This window comes from Hypanus sabinus, chromosome 13 (genome assembly GCF_030144855.1).
Source record: "Hypanus sabinus isolate sHypSab1 chromosome 13, sHypSab1.hap1, whole genome shotgun sequence".
Lineage (NCBI taxonomy): Eukaryota > Metazoa > Chordata > Chondrichthyes > Myliobatiformes > Dasyatidae > Hypanus > Hypanus sabinus.
This window is the reverse complement of record NC_082718.1, coordinates 43,394,441-43,414,740: the sequence shown is the minus strand read 5'-3', so window position 1 is coordinate 43,414,740 and position 20,300 is coordinate 43,394,441. Positions and strand designations below refer to the sequence as shown.

The 20,300-nt window shown below is 40.4% G+C and overlaps 1 protein-coding gene across 2 annotated transcripts in view; it reads left to right on the top strand.

The window, feature by feature from the left end:
* Positions 1–20,300, top strand: part of apaf1 (apoptotic peptidase activating factor 1) — a 274,267-nt gene that overhangs the window by 104,837 nt on the left and 149,130 nt on the right. For both annotated transcript variants that reach the window (XM_059987521.1, XM_059987522.1), the window contains exons 14-16: positions 762–887; positions 1,494–1,625; positions 10,655–10,780. In XM_059987521.1, coding sequence (XP_059843504.1) covers positions 762–887; positions 1,494–1,625; positions 10,655–10,780 — 384 coding nt within the window. The remainder of the gene's footprint in view (positions 1–761; positions 888–1,493; positions 1,626–10,654; positions 10,781–20,300) is intronic.

Here is a 20,300-nt window from a genome sequence, read left to right as displayed (position 1 = left end):
TTTCTACCCACAGTCCAAGCATGCAGCAGTTGGTAGGTTAATTAGTCATTGTAAATGACCCTGTGATAGCGAGGGTTAAATCTGGGATCGCTGGGCGATATGGCTCGAAGTTCTGGAAGTACCTACTCTGTGCTGTATCTCAATAAAATCAAAAATAAAATCTGTTATTCCACTATTGTAATGAAAAATGTAAAAAAAAACAGTATTAAATCTATAACAACCCTTTGACATCTTCAGTTTCTAAACATCGTGCTTTTTGTTATTTTGTATTGTTTGTCATTACTATCTTTTGTATAGCTATCAATGATATTTATAGCTGTGTCACAGAATAGAAAGAATAGTGCTCTTAGGAATTTATATTTCCCATTCTTCACCTAAAAATAAGCTTTTGAGATTGTACTTCCCATTGTTGGATCACCGACACCATAAAAATGTTCTCTAATAAGCTCTCTAGTGATTTATTATTTACCTGGTTTTAAAAATGAAATTTGTTCCTCAAAGAAGTAAAACTAAAGAGTTTATCACATCTGCATAGTGCTTCACTTTTCTATGAGAGGACTCAAAAACTACTAGTTCATGGAATGAGAAACTTTTCAGTGAGGTGCTGGTAATATATTTGCAACTATTTTGAAACAATTTTCAGTTATCTTCTGCATTTTTTTTCTAGAGGCACTTTAAGGGCCATGTTTGCGATCAGTGATCAAGTTCTTGAAAAGAGTATGAGTAAATGCTTCAACATTCTATTTTAATTTGTTGTCCAGATTTTTAAAAGTGAGTCTGGTGAGAAACTTCTGGAGCTGCTTGCACATGATGATGAAGTGTTGTGCTGTGCATTTTCACCAGATGACAAACTTGTTGCCACATGCTCGGCTGATACAAAAGTTAAGGTAAGCAATTTCAGCAAACGTTTTTCAACAAGCAACCTGGTGGAAGAACTTAGCAGGTCAAGTAGCATCAATCGGTGGGTGGTGTGGGGGAGAAGAATGGTCAATGTTTAAGGTCAAAAACCTGCTTCAAGGCAGATTGTTGCTTCAGATTCCAATATCTCCAGCCTCTTGAGTTTCTGGCAGATCTATGAATGACCAATTAATGATTTAAACAAGCAGCTTCAAGAGTGGCACATATTTTGAAGGCACAGTGTGCCAGGGTAATGGTTTGCTCAACGCTTTACAGCAGCATCTCTAAAATTGGGGTTTGTTTCTCGCCGTTGCCTGTTTGGACTTTGTATATTCTCCCTGCGACTTTCTGTATTTCCTCGGGGTGCTTCCATTTCCTTCTACGTTCCAAAGGTGTACTGTTAGGCTTAGTGAGTTTGGTCATGCTACGTTCCCACCAAGAATGTGGTGACCTTTGCAGTGTGCCCTGCACAATCGTCACTGATTTAATTTGACACAAATGATGCATTTCACTCTGTTTCATGTACATCTGACAAATAAAGCTAATGTTTATTAATTACATCAGCTTAACAGCTAAATGAAGTTCTTTCTTTGTAGGTCTGGAATTCATTGACTGGCAACTTGATTCACACACTCCATGAACATAACGAACAGGTCAACTGCTGTCAATTTTCACATTCACAGCATATGATGATATTAGTTACATGCTCCAATGATACCCTTGTGAAAGTAAGTTCTTTATTGAGTTGGTGTCTTTTACATAGAAAGCTAATTGACATGTCAGATATTAATGCTGCTCAATAGCATTTCTCATGATAAGCTAATTGATACTTATTTGTTTTAACGTGTAATGCACAAACATCATCCTGTTGTAAATATGTTGTTTTATGTTGCACTGCGGAGCTTTTGCCCAACAGTCAACTGAATTGTAAACAGACAGTTGTTTGCTCACAGCATTCAGTTGGGCTGGAGGACAATCTCTTTTGCAATTTTCTTACAGGCCTTTAAGTGACTAAGGTAGCTGCTGACACATTTGGCAGACCTTGTTAGAAGGCAGATTTAGGAAGTAAAATGGACATCCAGTCTTTCTTTTCTCATGTTTATCTACAACCAGACTGAGATTTTCTTTCAAGTGATTCACTCCTTCTCAGACTGACCTTTGTCTTCCATAGTGCAATTTCCATGATGTATCTCTTTAAGTTTGTCTTGAATGTATTTTCAATGTAATTTCAATATAATTTCCAAGATGGCAGCGCGACGCAGCTTGCAGCAGCCACTCCAGAGCTGATTATCTGTGAAGTGGGGTGCCGTGCGCAATCATATTTGGATGAAAAACGGACATGGGAGCACGGAGGAACATTGGGAAATCTCCAGGAAGACCTTCTTCGTTGCTGCTGCTGCTGAGAGGTCCGAGACTCTGCTGGGAAGAACAGGCCCCCAGTCCTCGGGGTCACGTTGGCGGGGATGTCTTAATACTCTGGGCAGAGGATGGTGCTTGGAGAAGCTGTGCCGGAGGGGATGGTCGTCGGCTCGGAGGTTCAACAGACTCAGAGTCCACTGCAGTCAGGTAGCTTTTGGTGTGTGCTGTTTCTGCAAGGCTGGGTTCGACGGAGCTTCCATTGTGTGCTGCGTCTGCGAGGCTGAGTCCATGGAAGTCCATAGCAGGGGTATTCCCTTCTGCCGCCAGCGTGGGATGGCGAGCCTGTCGGGAACCTGGGGACTTGTGGAAACTGTGGTGAATTCTTTTGAACTTACAGTCTTTTAACATCTTTGGACTATTTTTACTGTGCCCAAGGTCTGTTTTTTTTATCAATTATGCTATTGTTTGCACTGTTGTAACTATGTAGTTTTGTGCAGGTTCTGGAGCTTTAGTTTTTGGTCTTGTTTGTCTGGTGGATTTGGAGCTTCTTTCCGGGAAACGCGCTGAGACGGTAGTGCAATATTAATACGCAGCAGCCTCTCTGGACTCTGGATTGGGGATTGCCAAACGTTATGTGGATTTTCTGGTGTAGTCTGTTTTGTCATATGCTTTTGTGATATCATTCTGGAGGAACGTTGTCTCATTTTTTAACTGCATTGCATTTGTGATTTCTAAATGACAATAAACTGGATCTGAATCTCTGAATGTATCTTATTTGGCTTCCCATTTTCCTTTAGCAATTTGTGTGTAAAGCAGTCATTTTGAGCAGGCTGACATTAGGCATGCTATGTCCGCTCCTTCAGTTGAGGCTGGATAATCAGGCCCACAACCACAGAAGATGTTGAGCTCTGTGTGAAATTGATGCTGCAGCCTCTCAATTCCTGTTGAGCATCTTCTAAATAAACTACAACCAGTGGTGACATTTTAACTTTTTCAGGTGCGTTCTATAGGTCACCCAAGTCTTGCAGCCATTAGGAGAGCTGGGATTCCTTCTGCTTGTAAACTAAAAGTTGAGTACACTGAGTTTATAGTTACTGAATGCTTGGCAAGATAGACTGCTGAAAGCAAACGTAGCTTAACAGATTGCATGCTCAATCTTAGTGTCTATGTTTGCCCTTGAGGGACTGATGGTTGCAAGGCAGTCAAAGTGTTCTACACTTTCCAATTCCTTGTTGTAATTTCAGGTGTAATGATAGACCAGGAACAGGCTGGCCTCAATTTTCTGTGTTGCTGATGTTCAGAGTTAGCCTTAGGCTTTAGTAAGCTTTTGAGAATTAGTTAAGGGTTGTTTGTAGGTCTGTTGAAAATTTCATTGTGTTACCACAATATAATCATCTGCAAACTGGTTTCCAATTATTATTGCTGATAATTGGGGGTGGCATGGTAGTGTAGTGGTTAGCACAGCACTTATGGTACAGGTGACCTGGGTTCAATTCCCACCGCTGCCTGTAAGGAGTTTGTATGTTCTCCCTGTGACCACATGGGTTTCCTCTGGGTGCTTTGGTTTCTTCCCACTCTACTGATTAGTAGGTTAATTGGTCTTTGTAAATTTGTCCTTTGATTAGGCTAGTATTAAAAAAAAATTGGGGGTTAGCTGGGCAGTGTGGCTCAAAGGACTGGAAAGGTCTGCACTGTGCTGTATCCCAATAAACAAACAAATAGGTTAGTTCCATCATAGCAATGAGAGATATTGATGGGATTATCATTAGTCTTGATATTTGATGCTTTTGCCCTGTCAAAGTAGTGTAGCAGTTCATGCAATGCTGTTATAGCTTGATGCTATCTGTAAGGAGTTTGTACGTTCTCTCTGTGACCACGTGGGTTTCCTCCGGATGCTCCCATTTCTATAGTCCAAAGATGTACCAGTTAATTGGTCATTATAAATTGTCCTGTGATTGGTGGTTGTCCATTTTGTCCGACAATGACAGGAAACCTGTGTGGGAGAGTTTCTAAGGTGGAAAAGCTGTTGCACTAGGGCAGTTCCACTCTCTTGACCACTGAAGTTTGGGACCAGTGTTACAAAGAAGGCGCCACAAACTGGGGTCGTCCCTGCTTGCAGTGGATGACCATGACGTCTTCTGTGTCTTGTCATGCCCTTTGCTTTCCATGGAGTATTGCAGTTCCAGTTTTCTGGCGATTGGACCTCACTGTAGGTCTCATCCACCCAGTCCACCAGATCCGATTTCGTGTGCTAAGACAGGCATGTCCCTATCTCACCGGGGCATGAGGCCACCGGCTACTCTCACCTGGTTTAGCCTGCCTGTTGAAGTGGTGTGCGGGGTGTGGCAAACAGCTACTTGGAACGTCAGGTGAGAGCTGAGTGTCTGGTGGTGGGGACCAAAGGCGAGTCAGCTGCCCCAGAATGGACACGGCAACCCCCTTCACCAGAGGTGCTACCCCTCCCTGGACACCCCATAAACCCCTGTCCTGTGTTTAAGCTAATGCCAAATAGGTGGGTTGCTGGGTGGTGTGACTCATTGGGCTAAAAGGGCCTATATCTCTAAATAAATAAATAATACTTTTTTCCATGGCTGGAGAAAATTGTGGGTGCCATAATACAACTGATTAACATCATAAATAATACAAAAACATTATACTTGTTCATTTGTTTATTGAGAAAAATTATCTAGTATTACATGTATTTTTTGGAAAAAGTACGTGAACCTTTGCTTTCAGTAACAGGTATAAATCTCTTGGACACCAATAACTTCAAACAAACACTTCTGATAACTATTGATCAATCCTGCACATCGGCTTGCAGGAATTTTAGGCCATACCTCCTTACAAAACTGCTTCAACTCTGGGATGTTGGTGGCCTTCCTTGTATGAACTGCCTATTTCAGGTCCTTCCACAACATTTCTATAGGATTAATGTCAAGACTTTGACTGAGCCATTCCAAAGCATGAATTTTCTTCCTTTTAAACCACTCTGTGGATGATTTACTCTTGTTTTCTAGATCATTGTCTTGTTGCACTATCCAACTTCTATTAAGCGTCAGGTGACGGACTGCTACCCTGACATTCTCCTGTAAAATATCTTGATACAATTTTGAATTCATTGTTCCCTCAACAATTGCAATCTGTCCAGGCCTGAGGTAGCAAAGCAGCCCCAAACCATGATGCTTCACAGGTGGGATTAAGTTTTGGTATTGATATGCAGTCCCCTTTTCCTCCAAACATAGCAATGTGCATTTCTGCCAAAAAGTTCAACTTTTGTCTCACCTGTCCACAGAGCAGTGTAGAACATTCAGGAGGTCTTTGCAAACTTGAGGCATGCAGCAACACACACAAAATACTGGAGGAACTCAGCAGACGAAGCAGCACCTAGGAAAGGAGTACAGTCAACGTTTAAACTTTGACTGTACTTTTTCCCTAGATGCTGTCTAGCCTGCTGAGTTCCTCCAGCATTTTGTGTGTTTCAAAGGTACATTTAATGCCAGAGAAGTGTATACAATATACATCTTGAAATGCTTTTTCTTCACAACCATCCATGAAAACAGAAGGGTGCCCCCAAAGAATGGACAACAGTTAAATGTTAGAACCCTAAAGTCCCCTCCCTCCTGCGTGTAAGCGGCAGCAAGCAACAGGCTCTGGGAACACAGCCAGAGATCTTTTGTCTCCTGCAGAGGCATCGACCTCTAATCCCCCATCTCCAGAGCAATGAGACCCTGAGCCTCTGCAGGCAAGGGGAGCCCTTAAGTAGAGCCCTTGGTGTGCCGAACAACGGCCAGTTGTGAAACCCCGAGTCTGGGTCCCATTCCCTTAAAGAACCGTAGCCAGCGTGTAACTCCAGGTAAGGGTCTTCAAAAGAACCCTGAAAGGGAAAAATAACAGATATTAAAGATGGAAATAAAGCTGTTTCTGAAGATGCAAGCAAAGGAATATGGATTTCCAGCATCTGCAGATTTTCTCTAGTTTGAGACATGCAGCAATGTTTTTATTTGGAGAGCAGTGGTTTCCACTGTGGTGTCCTTCCATGAACATCATTCTCGTTCCATGTTTTTCTTACAGTGGACGCATAAACAAAGACTTTAGCAGGTTCTAGATATTTCTGCAGGTCTTTTGCTGTTACCCTTGGGTTCTTTTTCACCTTCAGCATTGCATGTTGTGCACTTGGTGTGATCTTTGCAGGATCCCCACTTGGGGAGAGTTGCAACAGTATTGAGCTTCTTCCATTGGTATACAGTTTCTCTTACTGTAGACTGATGAACACTCAGATCTTTGAAAATGCTTTTGTAGCTTTTCCATCTTTATGCATCTCTACAATTCTTCTTCTGAGGCCATCTAAAACTTGTTTGGTTGAGGCATGGTGCACATAAACAGATTTTACTTCAGTAGAGCAGGCTCTGTCAGTAACCTGTCCTCGTGTGTCTTTTTTATACAGAGCAGGGCACCTCTACGACCCGCACCTTCAATCTCATCGGATGGAGCACCTGACTCCAAATAGCTTTTGTAGAAGGCATTATTCCAGAGGAACCTTTTCATACTTTCCCAACAAATACATGTAATATTAAATCATTTTTCTCAATAAATTAATGAACAAATATAATGTTTTTTGTGTTATTTATTTAATTGGGTTCTCTGTTTAGTTTTGGGACTTGTGTGAAGATCTGATCACGTTTTAGGTTATATTTGTGCAAAAACAGGGAAAATTCTATAAGGTTCACAAACTTTGCAGCAGCACTATATGTATATATGTACATGTGTATGTGTAGATAGATAGGTATCTATATGCATATTCAAGATATTGGCGATTTAGTAATTTTTTAAAACTTGATCCAATAGTATTGAACTTTTGTACCCATCTTTAATGTAAGTAAGGGATAGAGAAGTTTTGGGTTTGGGAATGGAATCAGGAATGGTGTTTATTAAATATTCTAGACTGAGATCAGAATACAGTAGATTCTTACTTAATTGGGGCACATCAGGGCCAGTACATTTTGGTTTAATTAATGTCTGCTCCAATTAGCCAAAGTTTCATGGAAATAGTTAAAAAGGTAGAAAGACAAACTGCGTGACAAAATATGTATTTCAATACAGAACAAATTAGAACACTACCAACACTACAATGCTACTGCAATACTATAAAACTGTATTTCCTGATACTTATCGAAAGAGGAATTCATCTGTGTCAGGTACTTTTGACTGTAAATGAACAAAATCAGCACCTTTACCTAGTGCAGATAATGGACTGTTGACAATTGAACCCTCCAACTCCTCATTTCCATTGTAACATTCAAGATGATTGTTGATACCTTCAAATTCTTCATAGCTTGTAACTTCCTGAAGTAACGAAATTGTATTATCTTCACTTGGCATCTGGCATCTCCAAGCCTGATTGTTTGAATCTGCAGTAAGCAAAATGGTTCTGAATTATCTAACTGCTTATTCCTCAGCAACTAACAGTGACAAATATTGCAGCTTTTTGAACACAAACACGCAAGTCACGCTATTCAAAAACTGTTCACTCAAAGGCATGGTGTTGTGTCTAACGGCCACACCAGTGCATGCATCTGCTACTTGTTAGAAACTGTTTGGCAGCAATCTCCTGTCCCAGTTAAGTGACATAGTTTCCTAGATCGGGGGTCGGCAACCTGCGGCTCCCGAGCCATTTGTGGCTCTTTCACCTCTGTGCTGCGGCTCCCTGTGGCTTTGGGAAATAATTGGTCAGTATTTAATTAAAATGTATTTTATGTTAGTTTGTTAGCTTTTGAAATGTAATTCTAAATTTGAAGATTATGGTGATCTTGTACAATCTAAGTGTGGCTGGCACATCCGAAACGGCTCACAATTAGCCAGCATTCCGGCTAAGGGAGATAGCCTACGGGGGTTTGTGAGTACGCGTCTTTTGCAGCATCTGCGTCCATGGGGGCTGGGTTGAGGGAGGCTTAAAAGCAAGGCTGTTTAGTTCGAATAAAGCTATCTTTGACTGCAGTTTACTGACACCGCTACAACGTGTTTTTATCGCTGGCTGTCCAGACGGAAGGTGCTGAAACGCTTTGTCGCGTGTCTGGAAGAAGTGAAAACTTTCCTGGGCAGCAAAGGGCTCACCTTTCCTGAGCTGGAATAGCCAGAGTGGCTGGAAAAGCTACATTTCATGGTAGACATGACAGCGCACCTGAACACGCTGAACACAGCTCTTCAGGGGAAAGGACGCACAGCCCTGCACATGTTGGAGGATGTTTTGGCATTCGAGCGCAAGTTGACGTTGCTTGCCAGAGATTTACAGAAAGGCACTTTGTCTCACTTCCCCAATTTGAGAGAGTTCAAACAAGGTCACGACATGATAATTTCGGAGTATTTACATTCTGCAATCATCGCAATGCAAACATCGTTTGGGAAACGCTTCTGTGAGTTCAGAGAGGAAAAAAACACATTATCCTTCCCGGTCACTCCCTTAAGCATCGATCCTTCCCTACTGAATACGACTGCATTGGCAGGTGTGAGTCAACCTGATCTTGAGATGGAACTGGCCAACATAGCCGACAAAGACATATGGGTGTCCAAGTTTAGACGCTTGACAGCAGACCTTGAAGATGTTGCCCGTCAGAAGGCCGTTCTTGCTCAGAAACACAAATGGAGTGATATTGAAAACCTTCCAAAACCGGACAAACTTGTGTTCGAAACATGGAATGCTATGCCCGACATTTATGTAAACATTAAAAAGTATGCGCTTAGAGTCCTGTCGATCTTTGGATCCACATATGTAAGTGAGCAGGTGTTCTCCAACATGAACTTTATTAAAAACAAACATCGCGCACGCCTCACAGATGACAGCTTGCGATCCTGTGTAAAGATGAAGGTGACGTCATACAGCCCTGATGTGCAGACGCTGTGCGCTGAGGTCCAGGAGCAGAAATCCCATTAACCAAGTATGATAAATACTTTAATTGCCTATTATTTTATGTATATTCATATTTTTTCATTGTTCAGTGAAATAGTCCTTTTATTTTTCAGGCTGACAGCTGGCTGATGTTATTTTTGGTTTGCTGCTGGCGGAAAATTTAAGTTCGGCGTTTTTCATAAATACAAGAAGGACTCAAATAGACATTGAGTATTTTACTTAAAAGTAACTTTCAACCCAACGTCTTTTTTTCGGAGTTCAAAATGTTTTTGTTGCATGCAGAAATGTAATTTCGTTTTCTCTGCAGGAGTTCATCAATTTCATAAATGCAACACATTATAGTTTGTTTATACATAGCATAAAGGCAAAAAAAAACGTTGTATGCAGTGTTATTTCATTTTAAATGTCAAACGGGTTTTGCGGCTCCCAGTGTTTTCTTTTCTGTGGGAATCGGGTCCAAGTGGCTCTTTCAGTGGTAAAGGTTGCTGACCCCTGTCCTAGATAAATGAAGGGAGTACTGGCTATTTTCTCCATTTGTTTTTATTCTTTAAGGGTTGTCCCAAATAAGCAGCTGCCCCAATTAACTGATGGCCCAATTAACCGGAATCCACTGTATCTCAAATCACATCTCCTTGGGATGTCACTTCCGTGAAAAATAATCTGAGATTTTAATTAGTATCTTTCCCTTCTAATTTCATATTTATTGACTGCTTTTATGTTGCCAAGAACCATGACTTATGCGTGTCCTTAGCTACCATTAGTATAATTGGTGTGGACATTAAACTGACAAGATGGATATTCAAATTGAAAGGGAGTATCAGAAAGGCACTAAGCCAGTAATGCAGTTGTTTGAATTAATAGATCAAGAAAGTAATTTTAAAAACATACTATGTTTTTGATTGATAGGGCAGTACTTTTGGTAAATCGTGTCAAAAGAGTATTTGTAGTGCATGCATTTAAAATTCTTTATGTCTGTTGCTGGGTTACATGTGGTTGGCCAGCATCAACTGAGTCAGCCTTTGTCATCAGATGCTGTGCATCTGGTTATTAAAGCTAATTTTAGTGGGTAAGTGGCTGGAGTTTTACTCTCATTATGCAAGTACTTGTTATATTTATCCATGTAATCTTTGATATGCAGAGTAAATTGTGCTTCCAGTATCCTCTTATGTTTTTGGATACTTAACAATGAATTGTGCTCATCTTATTACGGAGTGTTTTCTGATCACAATGTGTGCCTTTTGAGTTGTTGAAGTGTGCTATAATTACAACTTTGTGTCTGAAACTTGTTTTTGTGAGGGGATTAGTTTTTGTAGATATAAGGCTGTCATTGAAATTTACCTGGTCTTGTGTGAGCTAACTTTTTTAAGGAGGAAAACAATGATTAAAGATAAAAATTAGTAATTCTCTCAAGACTGAGGGATGTAAGTACAAGGTAGGAATGAGAAAGGAATGTTTCTTCATTTTCAAACTTGTGATTATTGCTCTTTTTCATAGACTTGGGACCTGAAGGGGACCAGCTGCAAAAACACTTTGTTTGGCCACGAGGCACCTGTTAACCATTGCTGTTTTTCTCCTGATGACCAATATCTAGCCAGCTGCTCTGATGATGGGACAGTGAAGGTATGTACCATCTTTGATTAACAAATGAAATGGAATTTTATACTAACCTCATTATGAGGATCATGTTACGTTCTTTCATTTTGAACCTCAACCAAAAAAAAACATGTCAATTGCAGATAAAACTTTTTTGGTTTTTTTTGGAGGCTGGGGTTGAGCTGGGGAGGGAGACCTGATAGAGCATATAATTATAATAAGTTATTGGTAGCATAGATGAGGTGAATTGTCAGATTATTTTCCCCATAAAAGAGATGTCTGAAACTAGAGAGTTTAGGATTAAAGTAAGGAGTAAGAGGATTAGATAGCATCTGAGGAGGAATTATATCAACCATGATTGCAATTTGGAATGTGCTGAAAAGACGATGGAGGCAGTTACTCAAATTTCATACGAAATTTATTCTCGAAGTGTGTATATGTCACCATATAGATTCTGAGATTGATTTCCTTGCAAGCATTCACAGTAGACCAAGAAATACAATGGAATCAATGGAAAACTACACACAAGCCAGGACTGACAAACCACCAATGTGCAAGAGAAGACAAACTCTGCAAATACAAAAGAAAATAACTTATAATACAGAGAACTTGAATCCATAGGTCCTTGAAAGTCCATAAAGTCCTTGAAAGTGAGTCCATAGGTTGTGAAATCAGTTCAATGTTGAGGTGAGTGAAGTTATCCATGCTGCTTTGGAGCCTCACAATGTTTAAAAAGTGTCTGGATGAGCACTTGTATCTCTAAAACATAGGTGGCTATGGAGCAAGTGCTGGTACCTGAAATTAGTGTAGGTAGATGCTTGATATTAGGCATGATTGTGGTGAGATAAAGAGCCTGTTTGTGTTGTGTCACTCTGCTTTTCCATACATTTACATATTTCTATAAATAATCCAAAATTGGAATTAGAATTACAAAATGCATGATGTGATTGTTGAATTAAGTATGGAAATGCTGTAGTACTGCTAATTTTAGAATTTAAAACATACATATTTTGAAGTTCATAGAGAGAAAATGAGCTCCATTACTGATAAACTATTTCTTCAGATGTTGTCAAGAAGGATAACAGAATTTAGAAAAGGAAATGGATAGCATCCATTGGGGATTATTTATCTACCATCTAGCGTGCACTTTTTGTTCCTTCAGTATTCCTTTTGAAAAGAATTTGACATGCCTAGATATAATAAATGGGCTTTGACCTTTTATTTTCAAGTGTATATGAACATTTATCAATCTGACCGTTATTAAGTGACAGCAGATTTTTTTTATTTTCTCAATTCCTTCGGCTCATTTCACTCAGTGGAAAGTTTTAGTGGTCTTAGTGTTTTTTTTCTTAATTTTTGGTTCACTTGCTGCTGTGTAGAAATGATTACAATAGAATTGTCTCTTCCTGACATCACCATCACAGCTTTACTTTCGCAGTGCATCGCCCTTCATATGTTCTTCCTAACCACATATTCTCAGCAATTCAATTAACCTTGCCATTTCAAATGAATTTGTTGCTCCCACTGTCTTTGTCACAGGTCATCTCTGATTTTTTTTTCCCCTTACATCTTTGTCCATATCAATCACCTCACTAATTTTTTTTCCCCTTACATCTCTGCCTGTCACGGGGGAGAAAAAAAGAAGTCTCATCCCCCAGTCAACTCGAAAGTCATTAGTCCAGCATTGCCATGGTGCTGGTTATTTATTTGCACAGCCACTCCTTAGCTCCCACCACAAATGCCCTGGCCACCATTAAAACAAACATACTTTAGATACCAGGAAACTGGAATGAGAATGCTTGATTCACTCAGAACTTAGGTGGCAATTGATTAGTTCCGATTGAAAGGTCATTGAACTGAAATGTCAGCACTGTTTCTATCTTCACCAGTTGCTGTTAATCTGTAGATTACTTTGAGGGTTGTCTACTCTCAATTTATTTCATTCTATCGCCCTGACTTCATACTTATCATTGCTCTCTTGTATCTAAGGGCAGCAGACTTGGTTTATTTTTGGATTAGGCTGTACAGCAGAACTACCAAATCATGTTCTCATTTGCCAAAATTGCTCACTATTCTCAACATCCTGGAATGAAAAATAACCCTCAACCTATGCAGTACTGCAGAGAGTATTTTTAAAACACTCTCCCTTCCATGAGAAAGTAAGAACCTTCTGGAGTTCTTTGCAACAATTCAAAATCACCTAAATTTACTTTGCCTTTTGCTTCCTTTACCCTTGCCACTGGGCTGAATATTGTAGTGTATTATGTGAGTATTCGTAGGTCAGAGTGCGTATGACGTCAGAGCGTGGGTTTTGTAAAATGGAAGTCTGGTGAATAAACGTGTGTGTTTAATACTGCGGTGTCCGAGGCATATTAACACTACATGGTGTCAGAAGTGGGATTCGAACCCACACCTCCATTTGGAGACCATTTTTTTTCATTGCCCTAGATCTCATCTCTTCTCTCTGCCCCCTCAATATTAAAAGCAAACACCATCTATTTCCACAAGTCCTCAAAAGACATGCAGCATCCAGTGGACTATAACCTCCATTGACCCTTACTGCCTCTAATTTGTCTCGTATTGAATTGGCACAAATTATATTGTAACAATCCAAGCTGCTGCCTTCAGTATTCACAGCAAATGATCTTCCCTAGCCATCTGATTCATCGCCATTCTGTGAATCAGACAATTTGCGATCTTGGTGTCATGCTTGAGAACAAGATGAGCTTTGTCACCTCATATGAACTAGGGTTTACTAATCTATCTCCTTTGTTCCCTCTAACTTGCATTGCCTCTTGGATTAAGATTATTCTATTCTTGCTTTTGATTTGCCCCTCCCTTTCTTTACACTGTTTAGTAGTTTATTTACCCCTAAAGCATATTGCTCTCGCCCAATTCTGACCCCATGAACATCATTGGTTTCTCCACTATTGTTAGTTCTACCTTCAGGTGTCGAGGCCCTAAGTTTAGCAATTTACCATAATTTTCTCCTTCAGGAAATTCCTGAAAAGAAAACTACCTCATTGACTGAATTTTGAGTTATTTGCCCTAATACAGAGGGCACAGATTTTTACAATGATGATAGGGCATGGATACTGGGATTGCAAGATTAAAATATCTTGACAGAGAAAGGGTTTACATCTTTGCTTTTTAATCGCCTTTAATTACTACAGTGACCTGGATGTCCCCCAAATTCCCTCCCACAACTGGCAATGTAAAATTTGCCTATGTTCCCGGCTGGAACATACTCCCCACTACCATTCAATCAGTACCTGAGCCCCTGCCCCTGCCCCCTCAGCATTCCTTTTTCCTCTCAGAACTCTTCTTGCCTTCTGGCAAAATGACTGACATAATGAAGGTCACACTTGGGAGAGAAGGATCGGATGGATAAAAGATAGCAAAGAGTAATAGCCATCAACATAGACAATAGAGATAACATTTAATTAGAATAAAGTGAATTTGTTAAATTCCAGCCAAGACTGGCATGTGTCCAGTGATTCAGTGTCATAAAATAACAGTCTTACACCTTCAGCAAAAGTTTAACATGAAATCTGAGAAGATCAACAATTGAATTACTAGCAGCTGTCTGATAGAAATCAGGAAAAAAAGAGTGTGGTAGAGTTTCTTAATGAGATTACAGGCATGAGAAGTGGAAGTGTTTTCATTCTATGCATGGATAATAAATGGGATTTTCAGGATGGATAGCAATTTTGGTGCCTGGCAGTGAATAGAGAGAAAGGATAGCATAGAGGTACTGCAATTGGTTGAATGTGACTAATGATGGCCACTGTTGGGGGTCACTGCTATCTGAAATATTTACATAGGATTTAGAAGATGGAGTGGAGAGCCAAATATCCAAGTTTATTGATGACCCAGTGAGTTGTGTAAGTGGATGAAAGTGTTAAATTATAAAGCAATATGAACAGATCACAAGTCAGTGGAAAATTAATTACAATATAGCCTAATTTGAGCTTTCCATTTGGGCCCTGTCAAGTTCGGTATAAAGTACATTCTAAACAATGAAAATCTAGGCACACTGTTAATTAAGTGAGACTATGGTTGCAGCTCATTAAAATTTCATGGATATGAACAGAAATATTCAAAAAAACTATTGGGGCATTGACTTTTAAGCTTCTAAAGAACAGCAGTATTCAAGGGTATAAGTAATGCTACAATTATGTAACAGCTTCATCTTGAGAAATATGAGCAAATCTGGGAACCATACCTCAGGAAGGTAAGATTTGCTTAAAGAGTGTACTCTAAATTTATCAGTATGATACATAAACTCTAGGTTTCTAATCCCTGGAATTAAGGAGGTTATGTTTAATTTGATTAATGTTTTTAAGTGGAACTATTAGGTTGTTTATTAGACTATTAGACAGAAACAGCATTTGCTTGTTGGTGATAGGTGAGAGACTGCGGATGCTAGAAAACTGGAGCAACACACACAAAATACTGGAGGAACTCAGCAGATCAGGCAGCATCCATGGAGGGAAATAAACAGTCAAAATTTTGGGCCAAGACCCTTGATCAGCACTGTTTGCTTCCGCCTGTCGGTATTTTAGGACTGTGTGGAATCTTTTAAAAGTTAGAGTCAGGCCTCTCATAAGTGAAATTAAAATATTTCTCTGTGCAGAGAATGTTAGAAATTTGAAGTTCTCTTCTGATACGAGACTTAAATACTAGATTTTTAATTTGAGGATAATGGATTTTTGATGCACAAAGCAATTAAGTGATCTAGAGAATTGACAAGATCTAATAGACAATTGGCCAATGAATGATCATAATCTTGAATAGAATAACAGAATGGGCTTGTGACTAAATAGCAATAGTTCCTCAGTTCATATCACCTAAAGTGAAGAACAGTTCCATGTATCCAGTTTTTTGATAGTGCAATCCCAGATGGCCAAATAAGTGAATAGAGGGTACTTAAAGGCCATAAAGTGATATGGACAGAACATAGAACTATACAGCACAGGAACAGGCCCGTTTGCCCACAATATTGTGCCAAATCAATTAAATTAGTAATCAAATAACTATACTAATCCCTTCTGCCTACACAATGTCTGTATCCTTCAATTTCCATCATACTCATTGGCCTATCTAAATGTCTCTTGAAGTCCCTAAAGTATCTACTTCTATCACCACCCCTCTCATTCTCTGTGTAAAAAAAAAAGCTTGCCCCTCACATCTCCTTTGAATTTATCTCCTCTCACCTTAAATGCATGCCCTCTGGTTTTAGACATTTCAACCCTAGGAGAAAGATACTCCCTATCTATTCTGTCTGTGCCTCTCATAATCTTATAAACCTCTATCAGATCTCGAGTCAGCTTCTCGTGCTCCAGAGGAAACAACCCAAGTTTGTCTAACCTCTTGTTATATGTTCTTTGTCACAGCACATTCTTTCTAATTCAGGCAGCATCCTGGTAAACTTCTGCATCCTCTCCAAAACCTTGACATCCTTCCTATAATGGGGCGGTTAGAGTTTTATGCAATATTCTAGATGTGATCTAACTAGAGTTTTATGAAGGTGTAACATAACTTCCTGGCTTTTGAACTCAATGCCTCGACTAATAAGGGCAACTCATGGCATATACCTTAACCACCCTATATGTGTAGCTACTTTCAGGGAAGTATGAAATTAAATCCTCTGCTAATCAGCACTGTTAAGTATCTTGCCCTTAATAGTGTAATTTGACCTACAGTGCCAAGGTGCAACACTTCATATTTGGCCGTGTTAAACTCCATCACCCATTTCTCCACCTGCATCTGCATCAGATCTATATCCCACTGTATTCTTTGCCAGTCACCCACTCAACACCACCAATCTTCATATCATCTGCAAACTTACTAACTCACCCATGTACGTTTTCATCCAGGTCATTTATATATATCACAAACAGTAGAGGCCCCAATGTAGATCCTTGCCAAACATCACTAATCGCAGATCTCCAGCTAGAGTGAGTCCCTTCACCTCCATCCTGTCTTCTAAGGGCAAACCATTTCTGAATCCACACCACAAATCTTTTGGATTAGCCTCCCATGAGGAACCTTGTCATATGCCTTACTAAGATCCTTGTAGACAACATCCACAGTTCTACTTTCTTCAATCACCCTTGTCACCTCATCAAAAAACTCAAATTAGTAAGACGCGACTCGATGAATTAGTAAGAGAGCCATGCTGGCTCTCCCTAACTAGATCACGGTTCTCTTAAATCTCAAATCTATCCCTAAGAATTCTCTCCAGTACCTTCCCTACCACTAATGTGAAACTTGCTGGTCCATAGTTTCCAGGGTTATCTCTGGTTCCCTTTTTGAATAATAGAACAACATTAGCTACTCACCAGTCCTTGCCTATGGTTAGAGAAGATATTGGTCAAGGCCACAGAAATTTCATCTCTTGCTTTTCTCAATAATCTAACCACCTTAATGCTCTTTTAAGAGACCCAACGTTGCTTTACCGTGAAATGCCGTCCCATTATATACTTGCCACGGATCTCCCTGCCCTTCTCATCTTTTTCTTTGATATAAAGAACTGATCAAGAATCTCACCCAGATACTCCACATCCAAACAAATGTTTCCCTCCCCCCACTTATCCTTGAGTAGTCTTGCCTCTCCCAAGTTATTCTTTTGCTCTTGATGTGTGTATGAAATGTCTTGGAACTCTCTTTAATCCCACTTGACAATAACTTTTCATGACCTCTCCTGGCTTTCCTAATTCCCTTATTGAGTTCTTTTCTGACTTTCATAATCCTCAATGATTTTTTTTGATTCTAGGTTATTAAGCTTTATATAATTGTCCATTTTTATTTTAGACTAAATTCATCACCGCCCTTGACATCTAAGGTTTTCTTACCTTACCACCCTCGTCCTTCCACCTGACTGGAACGTACCTGTCCTGTACTCTGTGCAGTTGGTCTTTAAACACCCTCCAAATGTTTGGATGTGGATTTGCCCAAAAGCAGCTGTTCTGAATTAACACTTACTAGTTCCTGCCTTATGCTCTCATAATTTGCCCTGTTCCAATTCAATACTCTCCCGCAAGGTCCATACTTATCATTATCTATAGCTATCGTAAAACTTAAGGAGTTGTGATCACTGTTCCCCAACTTCTGACCCTCTGAAAGCTCAGTCACCTGGCCAGGTTCATTATTCTTGTTGAGATAGCTACATTTGATTTAAGAAATGTTCAGTCAATTTAAGTGCCGAGCCAGATTGTAAAGGTGTCGAGGCCGAGGGTGCAGAACAAGCCAGTGTTCCGCTCATTTCTCTGCATCAGCCAAGATACCACACCTGACCCCATTCTATCTGCCTTGGTTTGACCTGACTCCCTCTCTTCCTGCTGCTACTATCAGGTGGTTAGTGCAGGAATCTTGGTTCCACACCACCAGGCTTGGGAATAGCTGGTCCCCTCCAGCTGTCAGGCTGTTGGACCAACTTTTGTTTTCTGGCTGACTGCAAGAAGATGAATCTCAGAAGTTGTATTTTGTGCACATTGAATATAAGTTTAATTTGAAACTTTGAAACCCTCCTAGATGTACCTAACAAATTCTGCCCCATCTAAACTTCTTGCACTGACAAGGTCCCAGTTTATATTAGGGAAGCTGAAGTCCCCCATGACAGCAACCCTGTTGTTTTTCCACCTTTCATTTATCTGCCTGCATATCTGTTGTTCTATGTTCCAGTGGCTATCGGGGAGTCTGTAATACAATCCCATCAGAATGATTGCACCTTTCATATTTCTCAGTTCCACTATGTTAGTCTCAGTGAATGAGCCCTCCATTATGTCACCTCTGAGTGCATCTGTGATATTGTCTAATGTCCATAATGCTCCTAACATTAAAATACAAACACTTCAGACTATGTGTGCCATAACTATCTGTTACTTTTGCTCTTGTCTCTTTTAACTGAAACTGACATCCTTCCACTTTCTGACCCCTGACAAAACCTTCCTGAGTAGCTCTCATGTACTCCTAACTGGGACAACTTGTCCCTTGGGTACAGGTTACCTTTGCCCGAGAAGAGGTTGTAGTGATCCAAGAACTTGAAATCCTGCTCTCTGAACCAGTTTGTTAGTTCCTTGGTTTCTTCTGAATGCACTCATTCATCTGTACTGTTATCCTGTTCCTGCCCTGACTAGCAAGTGGTACCGGGAATAATCCAGAGATACTTTCCTTTGTTCTGCTCTTCAGCTTCTTTCCTAAATCCCTGTGTTCTCACCTCCTTTCCACCTGTGTCATTGGTGCTAATGTGCACCATGACCTCTGACTGATCACCCTCTCCCTTGAAAATATTCTGCAGCCACTCTGAGGTATCCTGGGAGGCAACACATTATCTAGACATGTCTTTTTATGGCTCAGAATTTCCTGTCCATTCCCCTAACTATCGAGACTCCTATCACTATCACCTTGCTGAGCCGCAGAGCCAGCCACAGAGCCACTGGTCTGGATGCTGTGCCTTGATATGTCATTGTCCCTCCAGCAGAATCCAAAGGGGTATGCTTATTGCTGAGGCAAATTACCACTGAGGTACCTTGCACTGACTGCTTACTCCCTTTAGTTTTCATGTGGTCTCCTATCTACTTTCAGAAGCTTGCACTTGCGGTATGACCACCTCAGTAAACATTTCATCTGAGGTTTTCAGCCTCCCAGATGATCCTAAGTACATCCAGCTCCAGTTAGACCATAACACATAGGAGCAGAATTAGGCCATTCATCCCATCGAGTTTGCTCTGCCATTCCATCATGGCTGTTTGTAGATCCCACTCAACACCATTCACCTACCTTCTTACCATATTCTTTAATGTCCTGACTGATCAGGAAGCTATCCACTTCTGCCTTAAATACATACGGCAACTTGGCCTCCACTGCAGCCTGTGGCAGAACATTCCACAGATTTGTTACTCTCTGGCCAACAAAATTCCTCCTTGCCTCTGTTCTAAAGGGTCACTCCTCAATTTTGAGACTGTGCCCTCTTGTTCTGGATACTACATCATAGAAGACATCTTATCCACATCCACCCTATCTAGTCCTTTCAACATTTGGTGGGTTTCAATGAGATCTCTCTGCATTTTTCTAAATTCCAGCGAGTACAAGCCCAAAGTTGTCAAACACTCCTTGACCTGGTCAATCAGAGGGGACATTGGGTGCTCATCCCATAGATCTAGCCCTCAGGGTGACTGTTAGCTGCCTTGAAATCCCTATTCTTACAGGAGGAGCATTCCACTACCTAACTACTGTCTTGTCCACGCTGATTCAGGGAATCCACCGGAAGCTTCTTTGGAGAATATCACACTTGAATCAAGTGATTGCTGTTACAACTGCTACTAGTACTACCTCCACTTGGGAAACAACAGAGGTTAATTTTGGCTGAATTATGGTGAGAGAACATAAGAAATAGGAGCAGGAGTAGGCCATCTGGCCCATCAAGCCTGCCCTGCCATTCAATAAGATCTTGGCTGATCTGTCGTAAACTTGGCTCCATCTACCTGCCTTTTCCCCATAACCCTTAATTCCTTACTGTGTAAGTACCTATCTAACTGTTTCT